The sequence below is a fragment of the Aquarana catesbeiana genome, linkage group LG06 (genome assembly GCF_042186555.1).
Source record: "Aquarana catesbeiana isolate 2022-GZ linkage group LG06, ASM4218655v1, whole genome shotgun sequence".
NCBI classification, from domain to species: domain Eukaryota; kingdom Metazoa; phylum Chordata; class Amphibia; order Anura; family Ranidae; genus Aquarana; species Aquarana catesbeiana.
Window position 1 is genome coordinate 247,323,358 of NC_133329.1, and position 27,787 is coordinate 247,351,144.

Here is a 27,787-nt window from a genome sequence, read left to right on the forward strand (position 1 = left end):
TGGAGACCACCAACCGGATGGACTCCAAAAGAACGATGTTTAGGAACTGGTTCAGGTCCTTGAGATCCAGTATGGGTCTGACATCCCCCATTCGTTTTTGGAACCGTGAAGAGATTTGAATAAAACCCCATACCCTGTGGGAATCTCTATGATTACCCCCTGAGACACCAAACGGTCTAGTGCCAGAAACAAAGATCTTCTTTTCGTTAAGTCTTTGGGCATGTTTAATCTTAGAAAACGGGATGGTGGAAACTCCTTCATAGGGAGGCCTTGGGACTCTGCTTTGTAGGCTTTTGTCCCCAGGGCTTCTTTGGCCCCTGGGTTTGACCTTGAGGTTTACCTCTAGAACCTGATGGCGGAGGCTGTCACGACTGCCTGGAGGCTGTTGTCCCTGGTCCTGGAGAGGACGAGCGTTAAAAAGGAAGAGTAAATGTCCTTCCTTTAAACTGGTAAAATGGTACTTTTACCACTTGAAATCTTCTGGATGTATTTGTCCAAATCCTCCCCGTTCTCCATGAAAGCGTCAACTGCAAAATATAAGGCCCTGGGCAGATCAGCCATGTCCCAGGCCTGTTGAGCAGGCACATATTTTATGACCTGCTTCATTTGGTCCTTTAAGGATTGACAAATGCCAATCGCTGCCACTATGGGTTGAGTCACCGCACTGGCCATAGCAAAAGGAGGTTTTAAGCAAAGATCCCAGTCTCTTATCTACTGGCTCTCTAAACACCTGGACACTGTCCACTGGACAAGTTAGGTTCTTATTCACGCAAGAAATAGCAGCGTTAATCGCTGGCCCACTCCAATTCTTGGTGAATTTTTCCTCCATAGGATAAAGTAAAAAAAAATACTTTTTAGGAGGAAGAAAATGCTTATCTGGGTGCTCCCAATCAGCATATATAAGCTGTTCCAATAACGGGTGGAGTGGAAAAGCATGTAAAGCCTGAGGGGGCTTTAGAGTACCCAAAGAGGGAACCGAAGTTTCAGCCGCCTCAGCAGAGGGTAACTTATAGGCCGAACGAACCACTTCTGAAAGGGATTGAACCTGCAATCTTCGAGACTGCGAGGCTGAGAAAGGTTCTTCTGAGACTGTTTCTTCCGAGGAAGAGTCATCTGACTGTCCCTCTTTCTGGTCCTCCGATGGTGATTCAACATCATCTGCCCATTGTCCTTCCATCTGGGGGTCCAGGTTGGGAGAAGGAGATCCGACTAGCTTTTTTCCCCCATTCCGGGAAGACTCAGCGATTAAAGAAGCCAACCTCTCTTCTAAGCCAACCAAAGTAAGAACACCCTCAGTGACGTATCCTTTAAGGATTGACAGTGATGTATGCAAGGGCTGAGATGTTGGGAGAAGCAGCAATACCTGATAGCGCCAATGGCTCATCCTGGCCGGCTGCATCGGGTCTTTCCAGAGAGGAAGGTACTGCAGATGCATGCCCAGGATCCTCAGACCCTGAAAGCGCTGCCTTTGCGCCTCCTTTGCTGCAACTGCAGTCCGTTTGCGGGAACGCCTAGTCCTAAGCACAAATGCAGAGGTACTAATACAAATGCATCACCTGCTGAGCCTTAGTCCAGCAATACATATGTATACATGCTATCACTTGCCCAGCCTGATGCTCGAGTAAATGTGTAATTTAGGAAGTGCCTGAATCCACCACCTTACGTGCCCCTGATGCTTCTGTGTTCAACCAACTGCTCAGCCCAAATAGAGTGAGGCTTTTAAAACTTCCAGCCCGCTCTGCGCCGTTATGCACGCCGAATCCACTTGCACGTCGGCTTGCGCCTTAACCACTCCCCCTTCCTCCGCCGCCCGATCATATCTATTTAAGATATGAACACGTGCGAGCCCACGAGATAGCCAGCGGGGGGGGGGGGAGGCAGAGGATCATGACCGGATATTGACTTACTTAGGGGGATCACTGAGCAGATGGGCGATAAACCCCCCCCCCTATTTCCTCCTGATGGCTAGAGAGTGGGGAGAGGTCAGCTGAACCCATCCAGAGCCGCTGCAATGAGAACATCATCTCATTGTGAGGCAAAGTAAGCAACATCAGGCATGTCTTAGACTTTCACCCTCTAGTGGTGAAAGATAGGCAAGACACCATTTACTCAAAATAGGAAGAAATCCATAGGGGTTCCTTAGGATTGTCTTCACTTACCTTTTCCCCACCGCAGGATACTGCTGGAGACCAGACAGACCCAATCTTCACCCATCACAGTGGGCCAAGTCATGACAGACCTTCAGGGACTGGGACCCCACTTACAGGGGCCTCTTTCCTGGACCTGTATAGCACCCTGCCAGAAAACTTTTAGGTATTCAGAGGAAAGATCCCGGGGTCCAACTCTCCAAGGAGAAGCATTACAGGCATAACCTCCTTCTTCCACGAGGCCCAGGTACCATCCCTTGGCCTCAAAGCACCTTGAATGGATCCGGTTGCATAGCTTCTTGACCCAGTAAGAATCCTGTAGTAGAGCTCTCTTTAGCACTTCTTTACCCATGACCAACACCTTAGACACTGGCAAAAAAACTGAGGTACTCCCTGTATAGGAGAGGTTATATTGGGAGGGACCTCCTGTCTTGGGTGTGCCCGTGTCCATCACCTGAAGGTGGCCTATAACCCACATAGTAATTACTATGGCTGCTCTGTGTCCCATGATGTATGATAAAGAATTTAATTTTTTTTTTTGAAGGAAGACATTTGTGTATGGCCAGCATATAATATATTACAATTCTGTTTGAAAATCTGAAACAGTCTTTCATTTTTTTTTTCTTTAAATAGAAAAAATTTGATCTCTAGTCTGATATTTACCAGATTCAACCTCTAATAGTATATGTAATATATCTCTTCTGTCTGTTATTCTCAGAGTGGATTAGAGATTTTGCTCCCTAACCATATAATTGGTTATTTATATTTACCACTCCATAGAGATATTGAATAAATTACCTTTTTTTAACCTCCTGACGTCCGCGCTATAGCCGAATGACGGCCACAGCGCGGACCTGCATTCCCGGGAGGCCGTCGTATGACGGCCTCCCCTGTGCACGCTCCCTGCGTGCGCCCTACAGGGCGCGCGCCGGGCGCAATGTGATCACCGAGTCACTGAGACTCGGCTGATCACCGATCCGAGTAAGGGGCCGGTCCTGGCCCCTTACCATGTGATCAGCTGTCAGCCAATGACAGGTGATCACATGATGTAAACAAAAAGATCGGTAATCGTTTTTTTTTTTTTTTACTCACGCTGACAGCGTGAGTAGAAAAAAAAGCCAATCACCGGCTGGGATGGAAGAGGCACATCTGCCTCATCAGTGCCGATTACTAGTGCCAATTTAAAAGAGCCCACAGTGCCTCCTAGCAGTGCCCCCAAACAGTGCCCACAGTGCCACCAAACAGTGCCACCTATCAATGCCAACAAGTGCAACCTATCAATGCCCACCTGTAGTGCCAATCAGTGCCACCTGGCAGTGCTGCCCATCACTGCCACCCATCAGTGCCCATCTCTGCCACCCATCAGTGCCCATCACTGCCGCCTATCAGTGCCCATCACTGCCGCCTCATCAGCGTACATCAATGAAGGAGAAAAATTACCCGTTTTAAATTTTTTATAACAAAATATAAATAAATAAAAAAATTTTTTCCAAAAAAATTCAGATTTTTACATTTTTTTAACAAAAAGTAAAAACTGCAGAGGTGATCAAATACCACCAAAAGAAAGCTCTATTTGTGGTGAAAAAATGATAAAAATTTCATTTGGGTACAGTGTTGTATGACCGCGCAATTGACATTCAAAGTGCATCAGCGCTGAAAGCTGAAAATTGGTGTGGATAGGAGGGGGGTTTAAGTGCCCTGTAAGCAAGTGGTTAAACTTTACATGTGCTGTCAGTGTACTAATGACACTGGTTGGGAAGGGGTTAACATCAGGGGCAATCAAATGGTTAACTGTGTGCCTGGCTAGTGTTTTACTGTAGTGTGGGAGGTGCTTTTACTAGAGGAAGGCATACATCCATGTCCCTGCTTAGGAACACAGGATCCATGCCTGCCTTACTGAAAGAAAGCTGATCTACCTAGTTTACATAGGCAGAGCGCCCATTCTGCTGGTGTACCGAATGATCAGCGGGTGCTGGCAGATATTGGGTAGAATCACAGCAGGAGCGAGCCACCACAGGCATGCGCCCGATACCCGGAAGTGCAGGATCAGATATATATATATATATATATATATATATATATATATATATATATATATATATATATATATATACATATACATATACACACACACACACACATACATACATACATATATACACACACACACACACACACACACACGTGATCCTGCGCAGCGCGGCTGTCCTGTCCGCGGCTGTCAGCCAGTGGACGAGTGGCTATAGAATTACACATGTGGGCGCATACACAGTGGTAAATGACAGCCCTCTCCCTCACTCCTCCTCCATACCCACTAACCAGCTAAACACAATGGGGGTGGGAGATTACATGTAAAATAATGAAGGCTCCTATTCTGAGACACAGGCTGGAGGGGCGTGCAACACAGCCTATGACAGGCAGAAATCCTCCCACACAATGTTATTGCCAAAAATAATAAATGGTTTGATTTCAAATATATATTTGTATGACAATTTAAAACTGTTTATTGATATGATTTATTTTTACTCTGTATTCCATAGGCTGTTTGTTTTTTTTTGATCGTGTGACCAGCAGCAGAGGACTAGAAGCTCCTCCTGCTTATAATCGGGGGGAAAGGAGGTTGGTGGGACTTTATACGCAGTCATTAGCCTCTATCCCTATATTATATATTAAAAAAAAAAAAGAGCGCGGTACTTTACATGAAGTAAGGGACAGGGTAATATATTAAATTATTGTAATAAACATAATGATAGATATCTAAGATATATTTCATTTTTAGTAAAACTCAAATTATATATATATATATATATATATATATATATATATATATATATATATATATATATATATATATATATATATATATATATATATATATATATATATATATATATATATATATATATATAATCTGCATGGTTAGAAATTACTCTAATCCCCAACATTAAAGAGGGATGAGAAAATAAACTAAAATCAAAACTTTAATTTTACATGGATAAAATTTGGAACAGTCCATAAAAATAGGTAAACAGATAATTAATAATAATGGAACCCAAAGTCTATAGTCTGGAAACAATTGGTACAATAGACAATATGCTGATGTGACACATGATTGGAACACGTCATCTGTTGGCTCAACGCATTTCACGACTTAACGTCGCTTGTCAGGAGCAACCGTGTATTGTGTCTCTGCAATGACAGATACATTTCTAATTGATCCAGTATATTCACACATTGTCAAACAGATACGAGGTCAAAACCCCAACTAGTACCTCCTGCTTACGTTTCCCTGCAGACCGGCTGGGAAAGAGCTGGGTCACATGACAGCTGTATATCCATTAGGAAAAAGGTAGTTTTTTTAAATTAAAATAATTACAGTGCCATCATCCATATACAGAAATAGAAGGGACAATGTAAACTAAACAGTGTGTGTTTAGTATCACTTTAAATTATAAATTTCTCCCTCTGCTCCTCTGAAGTAACATTGCAATTTAAAAAAAAAACCCTTACGACTACTTAGTTGCTCGCCCTAAAATACTGCTGCAATGACTTTGCTGGAGACCTAATTTGCAAAAGGTGTGTCTAGTATTGTTGCTAATTTGCTCAATATATTTCGCCCAGTATGTATACAGATCAAAACCAATTTTCTATCAAAGCTGACAACTTTTCTTTATTTTTCAGTTGAAGTCCAAGATAAGCAGGCAAAATTTGCAGAAGTCAAGAAAATAATCTAATGTCTTCAGTTGTCTTATGCCATGTTATACCCTGCCAAGCTGAGAATCGCTGCAAAGGGACAAAGCTCACTTTTTAAAACCTTTTTGGCTTCACAATAATGAGCACTGTCTTCACCACCGAAATGTAGATGTAGAGGAGGACCGACATCCATCCCATATTTACTTTTTCCTGGTTTTACATGCGGTGCAGTGCCCTACCTGAAACATATGCCGCTCCTATCTGGGGGATCGTTAAATATGTTAATTCATGCAAGAGGTATATTTTACATGTGTTAACATTGTGTATTGCCATGTTCAGGGATCCCACAGTTCACAGCACAGCTGCAACTATTTGTTCCTCATTACTTCAGCAGCTTCCTCCAGAGTAACTCATTACATCATTGCTTCACTTACATTCTAACAGCCATAACTAATGTCTGGCTTTCCTCCCACTTTGCAGCATTGGCTAGCTTGGCCATCAACGATACCCTGCAATAACCAACTGACCTGCAGGAGGAGTCTGTCATTCATGGCTATGCCTACTTGGGATCCTCTACTGCCACTATTCCTTTCAGCTCCACCATGACGAACATACCTGTTTTATCATGGAATGTTCGTGGTGTGTATAATCCATTGAAACAGTCTATCATTTCTGCCTGCCTCGACATATTTGGGCTCCAGAGGACTCATCTCACCAGTAAGCTTGCTGGTCCACTGTTCATTAGATTTCCAGGAGATTGACTCCTTGGTAGATGCTGATGGACTAGGTCTTTATATACTGTAAATTGTATATACTGTATGTCTTAGCATGTGTACATATTTTGCTAGCCTTTTTTAGGGGTGTAGTACAGAAACTGTTGCCATTCCTGGTTGATAATCCTGAGGTCCCCATATTGATACTGGGGGACTTCAACTGCTACCTTAACCCTCGTTTGGACAGACACCCACCTATGTTTTTGCCCACCTGAACTAGGGGTGCAATTTTAACACGCTTGCTGGCGGATGTGGTATGGCAGTAGATTCTCCTACACAGAACAATTTTTCTGTTTTTCTAAAACACATATGCCCCTATCCAGGATAGATCTTCGTGTTGGTACTTTATCTGTGCTTCTTTAATATTCAGGCCTCATGCACACTGGACATTAAAATAACGTTATAAAAAACACCAGTAGCTTTGCAGTGAGTTTTTCAATGGTTTTGCAATAGCATTTTTTTAGCGTTTATTAGCGTTTTCTCCACGTTAGCGTTTTATAGGGGTTTTTTTTCAATGGATCAAAAACATTAAAAAATGCTGGTGAGCCGCGTTTTAGCGTTTAATGTTAGAGTGTTTTTACAGCCAAAAACAGTTGATAACAGCCTATGTGTGCATGGACACAGGATAACATGATGGGGAGTTTGACTGTAGAAAAAAAAAGTCTGAAGCCAAAAACAGCAGCTGTAAAAACGTCCAAAAACGACCAGTGTGCATGAGGCCTCGAGATTGAATATCTCTCGAGGTGTGTCGGACCATTCTACCCTGGTGGTATGGCTTACTGCTCAACCCCTGAAAAACCTTCAGAGAGTTCCTTGGAAACTTAATGCTTTTTCGCTGTAGTTATTCCCCTCCGATGAGCACACTAAACAGCACATTGCCACTTTTTTCTTAATCATGACGACCACCAGGATTCTACTCAGAGTTGGGAAGTGTTTTAAGCTTTTCTCCGATGCATATTTATATCAGAAATTAATGCAGTTAAAAAGGCCTCCCTGAATCTGACATGTCAGGTTAAAAACCATGTGCGTCAACGTGAATTAGCCTATATTACTAGCCTGTTTGATTCCACACGAGGCATGGATGTCGGCCCAGGACAGTCTAAACCAACTGACTTCCTCCGCAGTGACTTTCTCTTTTGTAAATGAGCATTACTTGAGAAGGGGGAGAAAACCAGTCTGCTTCTTGTTAAACCAATAAAAAAATAAAAAAAATATCTGCACCGTGAATTATGTAATACAACCAAAAAACAGCCCCTCCCAGCAGTGACTCCAAGTAACAGTGAACCTCACTATTAACACAGAAGGCCTAGGGTTAATCTGGAGCAATTGCCCCAAAGACAGTGGTTGATCTCTGGGATCAGGAAGGAATTTTTTCCCCTGCTGTAGCAAATTGGAGCATGCTCTGCTGGGGTTTTTTGCCTTCCTCTGGATCAACTGTGGGTATAGTATTTGGTATATCGGATTGTACGATTTTTTTTTTTTTTTTATGGTTAAACTGGATGGACTTGTGTCTTTTTTCAACCTGACTAACTATGTAACTATTAGCCCTTCCCAATTACTTTACTATGTGGTAGCACAATTGCAACATCTAACAGAATCAATGGCCTCTCTCATTGGCCCAGACTCTCCTACTTCCAGCTCCATGACCCTGATATTACTCTCCTTTATGCATAGGGAATACTGGAAGGGCTTGTGTGACAGACTCACCCGGCACAAAGGCTTTTGGAGGAGACTGCAGGCCAACCTCTTGCCCACTATGGGCCCTGGCTTTTAACCACTTCACGCAAAATCACGTACATGTATGTCATTTTGGGGAAGTGGTTGTACCAGGTTGATGCCTGCAGCCAGAGGCATCACCCCAGTACTATTTTTTTTAGAGCAGATGGTCGGCTTTCATGTGATAACAACTGATGCGGCTAAACAGCTGCTATCACAAGCAGCGGGAGGAGACGCTAGTCGCTTTGTGTTGCTCCGCCTGAGTGTCCCGTCCCAGAGGGAGACCCAAGCAACAAAAGCCAGAATCAGCTTTGATTGGGTCTCCGATGTAATAACCCTGAAGCGACATCACAACACTTCCGGTTTTCTTGGCAGCCAACGGCGCCAAATAAAAAATAATTCTAAAATATTCAAAAATGCAGATTTTGGCGTTTTGAATACTTTGAAGTGCAGAGGAGAGGTTTGTGGTCTTTTAGACTCCACATCTCTCCATAAATAGCACCTCTCAGTCCTTGTGACAGCAATAAAAGTGATGAGATTTTTTTTTTTTTTTTTAAAAAGGGACAGTGTAGAAAAAAAAAAAAAAGCATACATAAGTCACGGTGTTTAAATCACACGTGAGGTATCACCGCAATCGTTAGAGAGAGCAATAATTCTAGCAAAATACCTCCTCTGTAACTTTAAACAGGTAACCATTAAAAAATTTTAACCACTTCCACACCACGCAAATTCTGACACCTCTCATTTTTTTGCTAGAAAATTACACAGAACCCCCAAACATTATATATTTTTTTTTAGCAGATACTGCAGGTTGCAGGTCATTGCAACCTTTTATGTCACACAGTATTGGAGGGGGGGGGGGGGGGACGTCCCCTCTCGTCGCTGCTAAGAACAATCAAGCAGCTGAACAGCCGCTATTATCGTTCTTATTGTGCTCAGAATCGCCGGCTCTAAAAAAAAAACGATATCTGGATGATGCCTGTAGCTGATGCCTGTAGCTGCAGGCATCATTCAGATATCTCCACTGAAACATGAGGATGTCATAGGATATGATGACCTGCGGTATGGAAGAGGTTAAAGTGTTGCCTATGGAGATGTTTAAGTACCGTAGTTTGCTGCCATTCCACGAGTGCGTGCAATTTTAAAGTGTAACAGGTTAGGTATCTATTTACGGTTTAGTTTTTTTCTAATTCAGTGAAGTGTATTTTTTCCAAAAAGATGACATTTGAAAGACCGCTCAGCAAATACTGTGTGACATAAAATACTGCAACGACCACCATTTTATTCTCCAGAGTCTCTGCAAATTTTTATTATATATTATATTATATAATGTTTGGGGGTTCTAAGTAATTTTCTAGCAAAAAAATACTGATTTAACTTGCAAACAAGTGTCAGAAATAGGCTTGGTATTGAAGCGTTTAAGGGAGCGCTGATCTTTGGGAGGTGTGTGCCCGGGGAACCCTTGGAGTAATGTTACTTTGGATTCAAGTCCAGGTCTCCCCAAAACACACAGACTCTGGGAATCTAGTCCCCAGATCCATGTTTAGGGCCTAGATGACCCGTTACCAACAAGTACTTCACACTGTGAGACTCATAGCAGATGTTAATATCAGCTCAAGCCACCTGTCTGGGGTCTCTTGCTATAATGAGTTTATGGTAAGTAGGTCTCTCCCATAATGTAACTCCTAAGTGTCTTTCACCCAATATTAAGTGTGCTAATTAAGTCACCTATTGTTTCTGTCTGTCTGATCATCTCTTGCAGAAGTGATGGATATTCCACTGTACCTTGTTATCCAACCATTGTGGGATGTTTACGTTTATGATAATGTGTAATGTTGGTGCCGAATAGTCTGGGTGGGCACTGAGCCACCCCGATAGGTAGTTGTTTAATTAACTTAAAATTTATAGTATATGTTGGCTTTTGTTTGGCTAACTTAGGGGATTTAAAATAGCTTGTTCTACATTCCCTAACCTGATGTTCATGGCCATGGTTTTTGTGGTCTCACTCCGGGGTTACAAGGTGCCTAGTTCTTCCCCCTCTCCTATCCCACTTATGATGGGGTAGGGGTTGACCTCCGCACCGCGACATCATGCTCACGCACCCTCTCGCGTGGCGTCTGAGCGCCGATCGAGGGTTGTGTATTTCCATCACACGCTGCGGCGACTATGGAGTGCCTCTCCTCCTCGCTGCTTCGCGTGTACGCATGACGTTGGCGGGTATTTCATCCGGGAGGGAGCCGTGGGCTACTCAGAGGTTGCTACCATCTTGCTGGGACAATTTTTATCCCGCCAGACTCATATGTGGGGTTTTCCCAGGACCTTACACTCATACACACACGCTTACTAACCTACTTATACAGACACTCACATACATACACACACACACATCCATCTTCATATACACTCCATACATATACCTTACCATTCAACTATTATTACATACACATTACACCGATTTACATTTACTTAGTTTTCCATTGTATGTATTGCAGGATCCCTATGGACACTCCACTCCTGGATGTGCCCACTATACAGTCACCCTATCATATCCTGGGTCCCTTACCCTCCACTCCGGTCCCCCTATGTGTGGTCCATCGTTCCTGCCCCCGGTTGGCTGGTCCCTCCACCCCCCACCTAGCCTGCCCGTTCACTCTTGGCGGGATGATGGGGGGAGTGCACTGGGCTGGGTTCCCCCGCCTCAACCCCAGAGGAGATCAACTTATCCAGGCTATGTTCGTCCAAACACAGTAGCAATGGGTTTACACCCCATTGGATCCTCTATAGGTTAGTACCATCACTGTGTTTAATCTTTTTTCTAACTAGAGAGCCTGTTGTACTATATAGATATCTGATGTAGACCCATCTACTCATTTATTTATTTTCTATTTTTATTTATTTTATAGCATCCTACTCCTGATGATTGGCTTTAAACGCCATGAAACGCGTTGAGTCCATACTCAAGGGTGCCAGGTTTACAGCGTGTTTTATCATGAATTCATCTTATCATGTTTTGTATATTTATTATTACCAACTATGTATATTATTTCTTTATAATTGTTTTTTGTACCAATTATGTCCTTTTATGTATAAATATTAAATATGTGATTATTGTGCATCGAATATGTTTATATCGTGCCTATATTGTACACAAGTAATATTTTGTTTTGTTCATTATAGGGACTACCCATTGGGGATTGGTTACAATCAATTAGGTTAATATCCTTTATTTGCAGAGTCACGCGTCATCTAAAGTCCCACATTCGCTTCTTTTAATTTGTTTTAATATATATACATATATATACATATATACACACACACACACATAAAAATAAAAGTAAAAATAAGGAATTAAAATATAAAAATAAATTTAAACAAATATAAGGATGAAAATGAATAAGTGATAATGAATATGATGACCTAAATAGTGAAATTTTTTTTTTACTATTATTATAAATGGATGGGTATGGAAATAAAATTTGGGATTAGGTGTAAAGATGGCTAATAATGATGAAAATGAGAATGAAATAGATGAATAAAATGAATTGGGAAAATAAAATTGAATGAATTGAATAAAAATAAAAAAGGGGGGGATCCGCAGCACCATTGGACAAGTGTTTGGAGGAAACGATAGGTCTGGTGGTAGAACACTACTCAATAAAGAGTGTAATAAGAAAGGAGGACTAGCAGAGAAACAATCAGTGTTAGATGAGGGTAGATGTATATTAGATGGACACGTGTACCTGCGTGTGGGATTGTGAACTGGAGCCAGAGGAAGAGGACAGGGGGACTGTGCATGTCGTCTCCTGCCTCCAAGAGACAGCAGCGCTCCCCGAACTTTTTCCTCAGAGTACGTATGGTTCTACCCACATATTGAAGGCCACACGGACAGATTAGGTAGTAGACCACAAACTCTGTAGAACAATTTAAAAAATTACTGATCCGATAGGTCTTGCCTTTGTTGGTGAATTCTTTTTGACCATGTGTAACATGGTTGCATGTCAGGTATAGTTTTTTGCGGCACTGATACAGCCCAACCAAGGGAATAAGACATAGAAATGCAATTTTGGAACCTTGTTTGCATTTAGATTTGCTAGGTGCTACCAGGTTTTTGAGATTTCTTGTTTTCCGATATGTGAATTTGGGTTTGGGTGTAATGATAGATTTTAACTGTGGTTCATGGAGTAAAATTGACCAGTGTTTGTTCAGAATACGTTCCATAGTTCCCCAATTATAAAAACCCCCCTCCCCTTCTTTTCCTACATCCCCTCTCCTCCCTCCCTGAAGCTCCACTCATATGGTACCATATTGGTCATTCATTAGTCCTGCTTTTATTTGTTCCGGACTCACTGTGTCCACTTAATACATTTCAGGTTGTCATCAACTATAATTTTTTATCCCTTTTCTACCCGATTACACATCAGATACCATTGTTTTTAAGACGATTTGTCATAATTGTTATTACCATTAATTCAACCACTTCCCACACTGGTTTATTATTATTAATTTATAATTTATTTATTACTCATTTTTTCTGGTTACAGCAAAGTCACATCCATGTTAGCTTTTTGTAAAGTTTAAACACCAGCGTGATCTTCTTTTCAAACACTCACATCCACTACGCCACCTTCAACATGGAGTGTCTACAACATCTTGAATCGGCCAAATATGATACATTAGATCAACTGTACGCATTATTCCCAATGGGATTTTTCAAAAATCATTTTACCATCCCTGGACACACTCTCAAGAATTGTTGCACACATTTCAGGAAACCAGAGCATCTCATCATTTCTGCCAACCACCAGTGGTGGGATAAGTTCTTTTTAGAACAATACATATCCCACTCCATTTCCCCTCAAGGTTTGAGAATATTAAAAACATGCTCTTTCCTGACACCCGAATTGTCCAATGAATGGTCTCAAATCGCAGAATTTTGCACACAGAAGTGGATGCGTGTCATCATACAACAAAAGAGAACAAAAATATTTAGATCTAGTTGAACAAATCAAATCCATCATATCCCATCTACCCTACTGTCTAATCTACCCATCTCATGGTTAAACACTCTCAAACATCACAGTAAAAAAGATGAAGACAACATAATCCAGATGAAATTAGGGAAAATGAAGAGAGACCTGGATGATTTCAACTTAGGCAGGGTTTTCAATTGGAAAAAAAGAGTCATCATGCACCCAATACCAATTCCACATCCCACCCTCCCCCACCCCTCATGCCTCTAATGCAATGCACTGTAGGTCCCCCGGGTCGCAGACCATGGCCTCCCTCCAGGTCCTTGCCTCTGCCACACCCAGTGCATCCCACAGACATCATAAAGTTACGCCCCTTCCTTCCTCTCTTGGGACAGGTTCTCTCACTCCCAAACCCCAAAGAATACCAATACAGCTAAAAATTATGGCACTAAAAATAATAAAAACATTAACCATAGCCAAAACAAAAAAAACAACACCAATCTAAACAACCACCCAACTACTAGTAGTAGGCCCATACAGGACAAGAGTACCCACTCTAGTCCACCATCCTGTTCTACATCCCATGATAGAATTTCAGACCCAGTACCGCCTATGCCCATACCATGTGCCTTTGTGACCCTTGCTCCAGGTGGCGACAACAGGGTCAGTCCTACCAGTTCTACATTCCCAATAGTTTGGTCTCCTTTTCACACTGAGCCACAGGACCCTAACACACAGATGTCCAGATCACCACACAGCTTGGATTCCGCACATACAGTAGAACAAGCTCCTTTAGACCACATTCCAACTGATTCCCAGCATTTTTTTGAACTTTGCTCCTTGTTAACCAACCGTCCATCCTCAGGGAAAAGAAAATTAGAAGAGGAAAGCGTCATAAATAACAGGGCCAAGTCCCTAAAATAAAGTAAAATATAAAATATAGTAAAAATCTTCAATTTATCTTCTCACAATTTGTCCACAGCTGAAGCTTTCCATTTTACAAAGGGGTCTCAATTTTGCTCCATCATCACTACCAAATTCATTTCGATTATTTAAAGATTTGCATATGTTTATTCACAATCTCACCTTAAAACGTTATTACAGCCTTAAAGCACAAAAGAGTGTAGACAGTGTCACGCATTCCAGTTCTATAGAATCCACTCTGTCATCAAGAACCAGTGATTCACTAGAATTAAATATTCTACAAGATCTATACAGCATAGAGAGTGATGATGAAGATGAGGACATACTCCTCTTCACGCAACATCTCTCCACTTCCCCTCCTGTACAACACAGTAAGTTCAGGCCAAAATCTGTGTTTAATCCCACTCACGCCAAGGGACCCTATCTCCAAACCTTTTATCAGGTTGTTTTTTCGACATGCAGAAATTATGTCAACATACACATGACAGCCATTCCAACCTCACCCCCCAAGAAAAAATCAGCCCTAAAACATCTTACTGACAATGAGACATAGTCATCAAAACCGCAGACAAAAGGCAGAGGCATCGTTATTCAGAACCATAGTGATTATTTGGCTGAAGCCCGTCGCCTTTTGTCTGATGACAACACTTACCAAAGATTACGCTGTGACCCTTTGTACAATTTCATCACAGAAGTCAAAACACTCACAGATAAGGCCAAAAATAAAGACATCATCTCCAAACATGAGTATGCCTTCTTCAAAAAACCATATTTCTCTACTCCATATTTTTACCACATCCCCAAAATATACAAGAGCATCCAAGACCCCCCAGGCCGACCAATAGTCGCAGCCATAGACAGCATCACCAGTCCCATTTTTCCTGTATATAGATCAGTTTTTGCAACCTCTTGCAACTAGTCTCCCCTCTTACATCCGTGATGGCACTCATCTTTTGGAACAATTAGATCATTATTCATGGGAGCCCACCTATATGTGGGCATCCCTCGACGTAAATTCACTCTATTCTTCGATTCCACATGAAATAGGCCTCAGAGCTATTGCAAGTTTCCTTTCATCTGAGCCCCTGCTCAACACAGGTCAGGCAGAGTTCATTCTGGAGGCCACAGAATTCTGCCTGACCCACAATTATTTTGAGTTTGATAGAGAATTCTATCTCCAAGTTAAGGGTACAGCTATGGGAGCCAATTTCGCCCCAAGCTATGCCAATTTAACCATGAGGTTCTGGGAGGCCAATCACATCTGGCTTAACAATCCCTTTACCTCCCATAGAGTGTTCTATGGGAGGTATATTGAGGATATTATCATCATTTGGGATGGCCCAGAGCCCCTTTTTCTAGATTTTTTGCAACACTGCAATAACAATACCTATGGTCTCACATTCACCTCGGAACATGACCCTTCACAACTTGCATTCCTAGATCTAACATTGTTCCATCAAGATGACAAAATTTTGGCTAAAAATTACACTAAACCCACAGCTGGCAATTCCTTTTTACACAATCAGAGCTGCCACCATCCCAGGTGGATTTCTAATATCCCTAAAAGCCAATTTTGCAGTCTGCGTAGGAATTGCACCAGAGAATCGGATTACATTGTAGAAGGGTCCCTTTTGAAACAAAAATTCATCGATAAAGCATTTCCACCCAAACTTATTGATGAAGCATTTGAATTTTGTCTGAGCACCCTACACCAACTACAGACACTGATCAGTCCATGACACAATCTGTCAGATTTGTGACCCAGTTCCATACTCAACACAAAGCTATGGAACGTATTCTGAACAAACACTGGTCAATTTTACTCCAGGATCCACAGTTAAAATCCATCATTACACCCAAACCCAAATTCACATATCGGAAAACAAGAAATATCAAAAACCTGGTAGCACCTAGCAAATATAAATCCTAACAAGGTTCCAAAATTGCATTTCCATGTCTTATTCCCTTGGTTGGGATGAGTTTGTGGTTACTGCCTAATCTGTCAGTGTAGCCTTCACTATGTGGGTAGAACCATACGTACTCTGAGGAAAAGGTTTGGGGAGCACCGCCGTCTTGTGGAAGCAGGAGACGACACTCACAGTGTCCCCTACACTTTCTCCAAAAATATGACCACTCTTCATCTGGTCTCAGAGTCTGGATTATTGAGTCAATTTCTGGTACGTTCCCACTGGCAGAGTGTTTTAAACGCCTCTGTCAGAGGGAAACGTACTGGATTTACACTTTGGACTCTCTTGCTCCTGGAGGTTTGAATGAGGAAATAGAGGTGAGTAGCCTAATTTGACTACTCTCCTCTTCCTTTGGCTCCAGTTCACAATGCCACTCGCAGGTACATGTGTCCATCTAATATACATCCACCCTCATCTAACATTGATTGTTTCTCTGCTAGTCTTCCTCATTTTCTTATTACACTCTTTATTGAGTAGTGTTATACCACCAGACCTATCGTTCTCCAAGCACTTGTCCAATGGTGCTGCGGATCCCCCCCTTTTTTATTTTTGTTCAATTCATCCAATTTTAAATTTTCCCAATTCATTTTACTCATCTATTTCATTCTCATTTTCATCACTATTAGCCATCTTCACACCTAATCCCAAATTTCCATACCCATCCATTTATAAAAAAAAAAAAAAAAAAAAAAAAATCACTATTTACTTCATCATATTCATTTTCATCCTTATATTTTTTATTTATATTTATTTTAATTTCTTAATTTTTACTTTGTTTATTTTTTATTTTTATATACTGTATTTTTATTTCCATTTTCCTCTGTATATTTAGTTCATTTTTTATTAATTTTTATTTACAATTTATGGGTTATTGTTATTTTGATTTTTTCTTCCCCCCTTTTTTCATACTCCTTTTCATCCATCAACTTTTTTCCAAATTGCACATCAATCCTTCCTCCCTTTTTTCACATTCCGCACATTTTTTATCTTCCTTTTCTCAGCATCATGCGCTATCCCCTGCTTCATGGGTCCACATGGCACCTTCAGCGCTGAAAAAAGGCCTTCCAATTGGCTTTACATTGGTTTCACTTTACACATACACACACGCAGTCTTTTATGTTCGTTCTCATTTTTAGCTTGTTGTTTTTAATGTAATTTATGCACTATGTTATTAACATATCCTGGTATCTGATGCAATCTAATCAGCTACTTCCCCAATAGTTCTGAGTGATCCTAGCATTACCCAATGCATGAAGCTTTCTGTCAACCTATCAGTGCTACCCACTGGCTGTATAAGCCCTGCCCGATCACAGCCCACGTTAGGCCTGAGGAAGGATCGTAGCTCCGCAAAACGCGTCGCCTATTCGTTCCCGCTTCCGGAAGTGACGTCATCCCCCTGGTTCACAGCGTGCGTTCCAACGATAGGAAATGTCAGCATCCATCGGCGCAGCCTGTCCACCGGAGACCACTGCAATCCAGGAACTGGATCAGACCCACTTCCAGAATATCCGGCAGCTTCTGCCAACATGCCTGTTTACAGTGTACCTGTGCGAGTACCTTCTTACAGTTTTTATTAAACTCCATGTGTTTTACTGCACTTAGAGTGGCACCTTTGTTTATTTCCAGAGTGAACAGAAGAAAATAAGCCTTCTGGAGTGGCCCAGTCAGAGTCCTGACCTCAACCCGATTGAGATGCTGTGGCATGACCTCAAGAAAGCGATTCACACCAGACATCCCAAGAATATTGCTGATACCATACCAGACAAGACCCTTCTCTCTGAGCATGCAGTCCGGCAGGCTAGGAAAGGGAACCATACCTTGTGGCAATGGGATGAGGACAATGGCCCCTTTCACACAACCCTGGCCCAGTGGTGGTGGGGGTGTTGGGGAGGGTGACTTATTGCAATCTGGAAGCCCATCCCCCCCCCCCAGATCATTTAAAAACTGAATTTTGTATTTACTTGGGTTATCTTTGTGTAATATTAACATTTGTTTGATGATCTGATTCATTGAAGTGTGACAGAGATGCAAAAAAAAAAAAAATATCAGAAAGGGGGCAAAAACGTATTTACAGCACTGTAAAAATCCAAGGCTTTTAATATATTACTATACATTGATGAGAATAATTAAATCAAACTGATGGTTTTTTTAATTCACGACTAGATAAATGGCGATAAGACTATGCATGTATTGTGTAGTAGATATATATTAATAAAGGAGAGTCTGCATATATAATAAAGCAAATCAATGTCCGTGTACAGTACATTCATACAGTCATTTCAAGGCTTTTAAATTTTATCACAATCCACAAATTACAAACTGATCTCTTCACCCATAACTAAATTCGAGCTGATAGGACTATATATTTCAAATGTTAGGCAAAAACAAAACTATATTTTATTTGAAATTTGTGGCAGTTATAATGAAGGTCATAAATTAGGCGTATGAGTTGGTGAACACTTTAATATATCTTTTTATCAGCATTGCATCCTCCCACATCCCTTTCCGTTGATAACAGGAAGCTGCTGTCATCTACAGTGAATGCATTTTATAAATTTACTGTATGTGCTGCTGCAACTTAAGATAAAAATACCAACAGTAATTTCACCTAGTCCATACACAAGTTTACTTGTAATTTTTGTCTGGAGTGGATTTATTCTTTAACAAATTGCTACAGCTGAAAACAGCTGAAAACGTGCATCCTTTATTCAACCTGGAGGACAGCCAAATACTTCTGCTAAAACTTCCCAACAGTCACCATTCCATCAATTAGCACTACTCTCCCTCAACCATCCATCGCTTTGCCAGCTCCTGTCTCCTTTAGCTGCATCTGTCTTTAACACTACCTTTTCCACATTTTCTACTCACTGCTACTTACACAATTGGTGCAGTTTTGCACAGGGCAAACGTAGATAAAAACAAGGAATGTAGAGACATATGGCTGTACACAGAAGGGATGTTACGGTCAGGGCTCAGGCTTGGAGGCCAGTAGCTACAGCAGTGGAAAGGTACCTACAGAAACCAACAGGATAAATGCATAAGCAGGTCCCCCTGGCGGGTGATGCAGGTTCACCTGAGGCATGGGGGTCTAAGCACTAACCAGTCTTCACCAGAGCTCCGGATGGTGGAGATGAGTTTCATTGCATGTTAGTGCCAGATTGCAATCCTCAGGATTGCCCCTAAAGGAGGTGAGCAAACCGGCATCTGGTAGCAGATGGGGATAAAGCAGAAGCATAGTCGGTAAACAAGCCAAAGGTTGGTAACAAGAGGTTGCCGGTTAGGATAAAGCAAAAGTGTAGTTGAGGAACAAGTCACAGGTAAGCAGCCAGTGCTAGTGAAGATAGACGACAGGAGCAAGACTTCGGCTGGAGAAGATCACAATAATCTGGCAAACAGGAAGTGCAAAGACACGGCTTAAATAGAAAGTTCATGGGAGGAGCAAGGAGTTCAAGGTTCACCAAAAACAAGATAGAAAGTAAGGTTGTCCAAAAGGGAGCTTTCCAGCATTTCAGGTGGCACAGTAAGAAGATCTACTGCCAGTAGGGGTGCGCATCTTCACTGGTCTCACGATTCGATTACGATTATCTGGTCAACGATTATATTCGATTCCACGATGCATCACGATTACCGACGAGCTCCCACTTCCGCTTGCGTCGCCTAGGCGGCCCTTCCTCCCTGCAATCTTCTGGGACACATCACAGTTCCCAGAAGATTGCCTGGCTGTGCAGGACAGCGCAGTGAGACAGGCGCACCCGGCTGTGAAGCTGCAAGCTGTCAGGTCCATGCATCGTACAGACACACTCTGCCACCAGGGTTGTGTGTAAATCTGACAAGCCGACTCCTGCCTGTCAGACGGAAGCAGTTCGCTGCAAACTGCTTCCACACATCCCGGTAACGTGCGCGCCCCCCCATCATGTATCCCAGGCTCCGATTGCCCAGCTCGGCCTGGCCTAGCAGGTGCCGCCAGGTGGGGGGGGGGGTTAGAGAGCTGAGTGGACACACATCTGCTCTCCTCCCCTTCTTGTAAGTAAAATGTCACTTCCGGGTCGCCCTCTGTTTCCCCAGCCATCATGGCTGCAAAAGAATGTAATGCAGCGCAATCTGCTTTGCAATACATTCAATGGAGCACAGAGGAGACATCCAGGATGTTAGACCCTGGATGTTTCATTAAAGAGAACATGTTACCAAACAAGCATCACAAAAGGAGACTTTGTATCCCCTATGTCATGACAAAAAAAAAAAAAAAAAAAAAAAATGAATTGTAAAAAATTACACCCAAGCACATAAAATCCCCCCCCCCCAAATGTTTTGAGGCCGCCCACACCCTCATGTATACGCACATACGAACGTAGACACATGCCGGGTGCCCATGCATTAAACATAGGATATTTATAACAGCTTACCTGTAAAATCCTTTTCTTTTGAAGTACATCACAGGACACAGAGCCATAGTAATTACTATGTGGGATGTCCCAGAGCAATGCCAACAGAGGGGAGAGAGACAACAAAAGTAGGGCACCATGAGATCAGAGGACTTATACTGCTGCCTGCAGTACACTGCGCCCAAAGGCGACATCCTCATGTCTTTTTACATCCACCTGATAGAATCTGGTAAATGTATGGATTGAAGACCAAGTTGCGGCCTTGCAGATTTGAGCCATGAAGGCTTGGTGATGCACTGCCCAGGAAGCACTAACAGCCTTAGAGGAGTGCGCTTTGATTTGAGAGGGTAGAAACTACTTCTTTAAACCATAAGCTTGAACGATTACTTGTCGAATCCATTTAGAAACAGTAGATTTCGATGCAGTCTGTCCTCTTTTAGGACCTTCAGGCAACACGAACAAAACATCCGTTTTCCAAATCTGAGCAGTCGCCTTTAAGTAGACTGACTGCTCTCACCACATCAAGAAAATGTAGTGATTTTTCTTCCACAGAACAGGGTTCTGGAAAAAAAAAATGAAGGTAGAACAATATCCTGATACTACCTTCGGTAAAAAGTTAGGGTGAGGACGCAATACTACCTTATCCTTGAAAACAATAAGAATATGGCTCTTTACAAGAAAGAGCAGCCACTTCTGATACCCTTCTTGCAGCATATATGGTTACCAGAAAGGACCAAGGGAATATGTCGTATCGGCCCAAAAAAAGGCTGTTTTGTAATGCCGACAAAACTAAATTCAAGTCCCAAGGGTTCAGGGGTGACCTAATCAGAGATTAAGCCGTGTTACCCCCTGAATAAAGTTACGAACCAAAGAATGCGAAGCAAGTGGTCGTTGAAATAATACAGATAAGGCCGAGATCTGTCCTTAAAAAGCACTCAAGGCCAACTTTATCTCTCACCCCATCTGCAGAAGGTCAAGGATTCTACCTCTGACCTATTTCCTGGGGTGCAACCCCTGGTTTCACACCAGGAGAGATATGCTTCCCAGACTCCATAATATATAATTATGGAGGCCGGCTCCCTTGCATTAACCAAGGTAGAACCACTGGGTCTCAATAGCCAAACAGTTAAATTTAGCGTTTTTAAAGTAGGATGGAATACCAGACCTTGCAAGAGAAGGTCTGGCCATGGCGGTAGGGTCCATGGGTCCCCTACTGCTATCTTTACAATCTCTGCATACCAAGATTTTCTGGGCCCTGCTGGGGGCTGCAAGAATCACCGACTTCCCTTCCTGCTTGATCCTGCGAAGAAATCGTTGACGCAGGCAGAATAGGAGGGAATGCATAAATTAGTGAGAACCGATTCCACGGGAATAGCAAGGCATCTATTCCGCATGCTAGCGGATCCTTTGTTCTTGACACAAAGTTGTCGATTTCTTTGTTGAACCTGGACGCAAACAGATCTACGTCTGGGATCCCCATCTTTGACGTACTGACAGGAAGATATCGGGGTGAAGGACCATTCTCCCTGGAACAACTGCTGGCGACTCAAGTAGTCCGCCTGCCATTTTTTATTCCTAGAATGAAGACTGCCGATAGGCAAAGTACATTATTTTCTGCCCAAGATAGGATATACGATTCACCATTCTTTGGGCCGCACAACTTCTTGTGCCCCCTTGGTGATTGATATAGGCCATTGCTGTGGCATTGTCGGATTGAATCCTGACAGGACAATTCCGTAAACTGAACGTTCTGGCCCTCAGGACCAAGTGCTCTGCCTGAATTTCTAGAATGCTAATGGGCAAGGCCCTTTCTGCTCTGGGCCACGTCTATTGGACAGTTGCCTCTTCCCCCCAAAAAAAAAAAAAAAAAAAAAAAAAATGGCCGGTATAGGTTGTTACCATTTCCCAGGTAACTGAAGGAAGGATTTTCCCCTTTATAGATTTTTGGTCATCAACCATAAACTGAGGCTCCGGCACACCCAGCCTACAGCACCTGGTATTTCCAGGCGGTCTCCCATCCAGGCACTAACCAGGCCTGACCCTGCTTAGCCTCCAAGATCCGATGCTTTCAGGGTGATGTGGTCGTGGGCTTTGGAATACATTGGAAATCCAGAGCTTGAACCCTTTGTTCCAAGCTGATAGGATACTGTTTTGCAGCAGTCTTGAATGAAACTGAGCATAAAGAACGGCCTCGAATGAAGCCACCAACTTTCCCAACAACCTCATGCAAGGCTGAATAGAAGAATTTATCTTCCTTCGACCACCTAAATCAGTTCCTTTATGGCGCTGATCTTTGCTTGGGGCAAGAATACCCTTTTCTGGGTGTATCTATGATCAGACCCAAGTATTTTAGACTTCTTCATGGTTTTTAAAGAAGATTTCTTCTAGGTTGAGAATCCAACCTAGATATTCCAGGTAGTTGAATGTACTGACCATACTTTGGTCTAAGCAGGCTAACGACTGGTCTATGAAGAACAGATCGTCTAGGTAAACCATAATCGTTATACCTTGGGCCCTTAATTTGGCTAGAAGAGGGGCCAGAACCTTTGTAAACACTCAAGGTGCAGTAGCTAGACCGAAAAGCAGAGCTACACACTGAAAAATGAAGATTTTCCACCTAGAAAAGTAGATATTACTAGTGAGCGAGAAAATAGGCATATGGAGGTATGCATCTTTGATGTCGATTGACGCCAGAAGTTCTCCTCCTTGTAGGGTGGAGATAACCGATTGAATTGACTCCATGCGAAAAAAAAGAGTGGTTATATTCAAGAATTAAATTTAGATTTTTGAGATCCAGAATGTCCATTCGGGTTTGGCACCGTGAAAAAGAGGTTTGAACCAAACCCCAACCTCTGCTCTTACATGGGAACCACCATGATCACTTTTTGCCAAAAGATGGTCCACTGCTTGAGAAAAAGACTTTTTTTTCTCTGGATCCTTAGGAACGTCTGATCTGAGAAAACAAGGAGACGGGAACTCTTAGAACTCCAGTTTGTACCTTGGAGCTATTGAGGAAGTCCCCCATTCTTCTCGACACTCTTCCTGCCAGATCCTTGAGAACTGCAGAAGAATTCTCCCTATTCAAGCGAGCAGGGGAGCCTACTCATAAGGAGGCTTCAGTATCTTGTAGGTTTCCTCCCCCAAGACCTCTTTTGTCGATGGGGTTAACTCTGAGGATTACCTTTTGAACCTGACAGTGGAAGCCGTCATGACTGCCAGGAGGCTGATGCCCCTGGCACAGGAGAAGGAGCTTTAAAACAAAAATACATTTACTCCTTTTCTTAAAAATGGCAAAAGGGGTACTTTTTCCACTAGAATTTCTTTGGATGTATTATCCAAAACATCCTCAAATAGCTGTTTCACCGCAAAAAGGAAGACTAGCCAGGAGCTTCTGCATGGTGCTTAGCGAAGGGCACAAGGCCTGAAGGATAGAATCTCTTATAGCAACTATTGCAAACATAAAGCTGCCAGATCCTAAAAAGAGTGAAAACTTTTTAGGAGGAAAAAAAAAAAAAGAGACATTGATATAAGAGATTGTGAAATAGGAGGAGAGGGCTGGAAAAAAAAAAAAACACACACACCACACACACGGTTCCAACCTCTGCTGGAAGAAAAAAAAATTTTTTTTTTTTTTTTTTTTTTACACAAAGTTTTCCATTTATAAAAGATATTTCTAACACATAGCATGTACATAGCAAAAATTACACCCCAAAATACATTCTGTTACTCCTCGAGTATGGCGATACCACGTGTGAGACTTTTAAACAGCCTGGCCACACACAGAGGCCCAACATCCAAAGGAGCACCATCAGGTGTTCTAGGGACATAAATGTTACACATCTAAATATCCTGACAACCCATCACATTTTTGAAGGCCCTTCATTATTCTAATACATAGCATGTACATACCAAGAATTACACCCCAAAATACATTCTGCTGAGCAAAGGATAAACAAAAGATTACCTGTGGTTTTAGTAGTGCAGTTGTCCTCAGGAGAGCCCTGATCCAGACAGCAGGCAGGGACATGGTCAGCAACAGGCAGGAATATTGTCCATAGTCAGCACAGGCAGGGATACTGTGCATATACAGTCCAGGGTCAGCGCAAGTAGAGATATTGCCAGCAGTGCCAAAATATTGGTCCTGGTAGTAGGCAGCAACATGGTCCATAGTACAGGTAGCAGGCCAGGAAAGAATGGTGACAGGGGTAGAGGCTTCTCCCACCCAAATCGCTTTGAAGCCTCCGGTCTCCAGACCCTAATCCGAGAATGAGAAAACCAAAAAATTTGTTTTCTTCATCCAGAAAAACAATTCTTTACCCCCACACATATGTGAGACCCCTGTGTTATGAATCCCACTATTCCAGTAGCAGAGTAAAAGATCAGTCCAAGAGGTAGGCAAAAAAAACATGGTCAATAAACAGTCCAGGGTCAGTTCCAGAGCATGCAGAGTTAGGCAGAAGCGTTGTATAACAGGCCAGGGTCAGTTCCGAAGAAAGCAGCGGTATGTACAGTTTAGTGCAGTGGCATAAGGGGTGTAGCAGTAAATGACAGGAATTGAGAATTACATTTACCATACTTCACTAATAATGTAGAGAAGTATCGTAACGGTGGAAACAGTCACCTATACAGAGGCCTGGTTGGGAAGGACATTGGGGACAATAATACACGGTGTCTCTTCTAACTCCTCCTCTGGAGCACACCCGGCATTTCTTCTGATGTTTTTGGCCTATTTCATGGCGGGGGGGAGTCTCTCAGGAAAATGACGTTCGTAGAGTCTGGTCACTGAATCTGAGTGAATGCTTTCTGGTGGTTCTTCAGGGTACAAAAGGGTGAAGATAAGTTCTTCTTGGTAATGAAGATGAGATATGGGGGTCTCTGTAGATTTAGGCTCTGTTCACATCTAGGCGTTTTGTTTCCAAGCAGAAAGTAGCGCAATTTTTGCCACGATTTTGTACAGGTCAAAAGGTCACCAATGTAAAAAAGCAGAAAACGCCTGTAATCTGCCAAAAATGAAGCTCCAGTACTCTGAGCTTCAAGTGTTTTGCTTCAGATGACAAAATGCTCAGATGTGAACAGGGGCTACTGAAATTAATGGGATTGGTCTTGGGCGTTTTTTAGAGATGAGGCTTACAGCAGAAAAAGGCCCAAATACGCCTAGGTGTGAACAGAGCCTTACGGTAAATAATATAAGTATTATAAATGGTCAAACTGAAAAAATAAAATGGAAACTTTTTTATACCAATGGCGACTTTTTCTTGTGGGAAGGTAGGGTTCGATCATTGAAGTCGACTCCCCCCCCCCCACCATGAACAAATTATAGTCGTGGACACATGCTGGTTTCTGGATTGGGCTGTTTCCTCTGAGAATTTCCACGTAGGTGTTGTTATGGATCGTTGTGAGCATGTGGACGTTTCGTCTGTCCCTCCACCTGATAGCCAATATCTTATTCCGCAAAGATGCCGTCTCCCCTTGTTGTAGTCTTTCAGTAACAAGCCTTTGCGGGAAGCCCATCCTATTGGCTCTCACTGTACTACATGCTGGAGTGTTCCTCCGGTGAAGATTGGAATAGGGGCAAGCTTGTATAGCAATTATCTACATAAAGATAGTAACCCTTTCCAAGGAGTGGATATACAAGCTCCCAAACAACTTTTCCGCTGGCTCCAATGGGCATTCAGGGGGATGCAGTTGGGTGTCCTTCCCTTCGTACACCAGGAAGGCGTAGATGTACCCCGTGGCTCGGTCACCCCATATTGAGCCCTTTTTCTGGGGATAAACTGCTTGAAACCAAGCCTGCCTGTGAAGTGGACAAGGGACTCATCCACGTAGATATTTTGGTCGGGGTAAATAACTGGGGGAATTTCTCAGAGAAAAAAAGTTTAGAAGTGGCCGAAGTTTAAATGATTTGTCATACGATGGGTCATTTTGGGGAGGGCACTGTTTGTTGTCATTGTAATGGAGGAATTGCATAATAATTAGGAATCTTGATCTTGGCATAATGGATGATTAGATTGGCATGTGGTGGATGTGGTTAGACCAGTAGGAGTATAATTTTTTTTTTTTTTTTTTGCGAGTCCCATGTTGAAAGTTAGGACTAAAAGTATTTTAATGTCATCCACTGTTAATTCTCTCCACTCATTAAGGACGGGCGTTACTTGAACCAGGCTTGCTTGTTATGAACTGGTGTGCATAGAGGTTGCACTGGGCCACGATGGAAGATAATAGGTCTTGGGTAAAAATTGAATTTAAAAAATCAATAGGGGCAAAATTCTCTGTGTTCACCTGGACACCTGGCTGGGTGGTGAAAGGGGGGGATGTTTGCTGCTGCTGAATTAGAGGGAAACCACAGAGGGTTTTCAAGGGCATAGGAAAGGATGGCATGGGTCCTAACCCTTTGGGGCTGAAAGGACACCATAGTGCTTGGCCATTGTTTAAGTGGTACTTCATTTCTCCTGGAAGGCACTGCGCTACTGGCGGATGGCACTGCACGTTGATGCCACTGCATTACTGGTGGATGGTACTGAGCTGCTGGTTGATGCCACTGCGCTACTTGCGGAAGGCTGCTGCTCCATGCCAGAACGCCTTAGTTTCATGGGCACACTTTCCTCTTCCTCCGATTCTGTAGCAGACCCACTGCTTAAAACGGGTTTATATCCTGAACCAGAATAAGACTCAGAGCTCCCCGCTGCTCTCGTCGGTCAAGCTAAGAAGTTGGCATGCCCCCTCAGTGGAAAAAAAATTTTTCACCATACTGGTGACTGTGGGCTGTGGTGACAAACTGCTGTGGTAGAGACACTGGGACAGATGTGGCTGCACTGCTGGGTGCTGATGAGGCTGCACGGCTGGGTGCTGATGAGGGTGCACGGCTGGGTGCTGATGAGGGTGCACGGCTGGGTGCTGATGAGGTTGCCCTTATGTACACTAATGCACCGCACTGAGGCTGCACTGATTAGCTGGCACTGATAAGGCGGAACTGACGAGGATCCACTGGTATGGTGGCACTGATGAGCACTCACTTATGGTCACTTTAGTGGCGCAGATGAGCACTGATGGCATTGTAGTGGTGCAGATGAGCACTGTAGTAGTACTGATGGGCACAAATGAGCACTGTAGTGTAATGAGGATCCACCGATAAAGTGGCACTGATGAGCAATCACTTATGGACACTATTGGGCGCTGTAGTGGCACTGATGTGGCGCAGATGAGCACTGTAGTGGC

At 42.8% G+C, this 27,787-nt stretch overlaps 1 protein-coding gene across 5 annotated transcripts in view; it reads right to left on the minus strand.

Annotated features, from left to right (window-relative positions):
* The window catches only part of FBXL18 (F-box and leucine rich repeat protein 18), a 364,054-nt gene that overhangs the window by 302,514 nt on the left and 33,753 nt on the right, over nt 1-27,787 (minus strand). The window contains exon 2 of one of the 5 annotated variants that reach the window (XM_073633136.1): nt 24,537-24,827. The exons of the other annotated variants lie outside the window; for them this stretch is intronic. Within the exon in view, the coding sequence (XP_073489237.1) occupies nt 24,537-24,827 (291 nt within the window). The remainder of the gene's footprint in view (nt 1-24,536; nt 24,828-27,787) is intronic. 5 annotated transcript variants of the gene reach the window in all.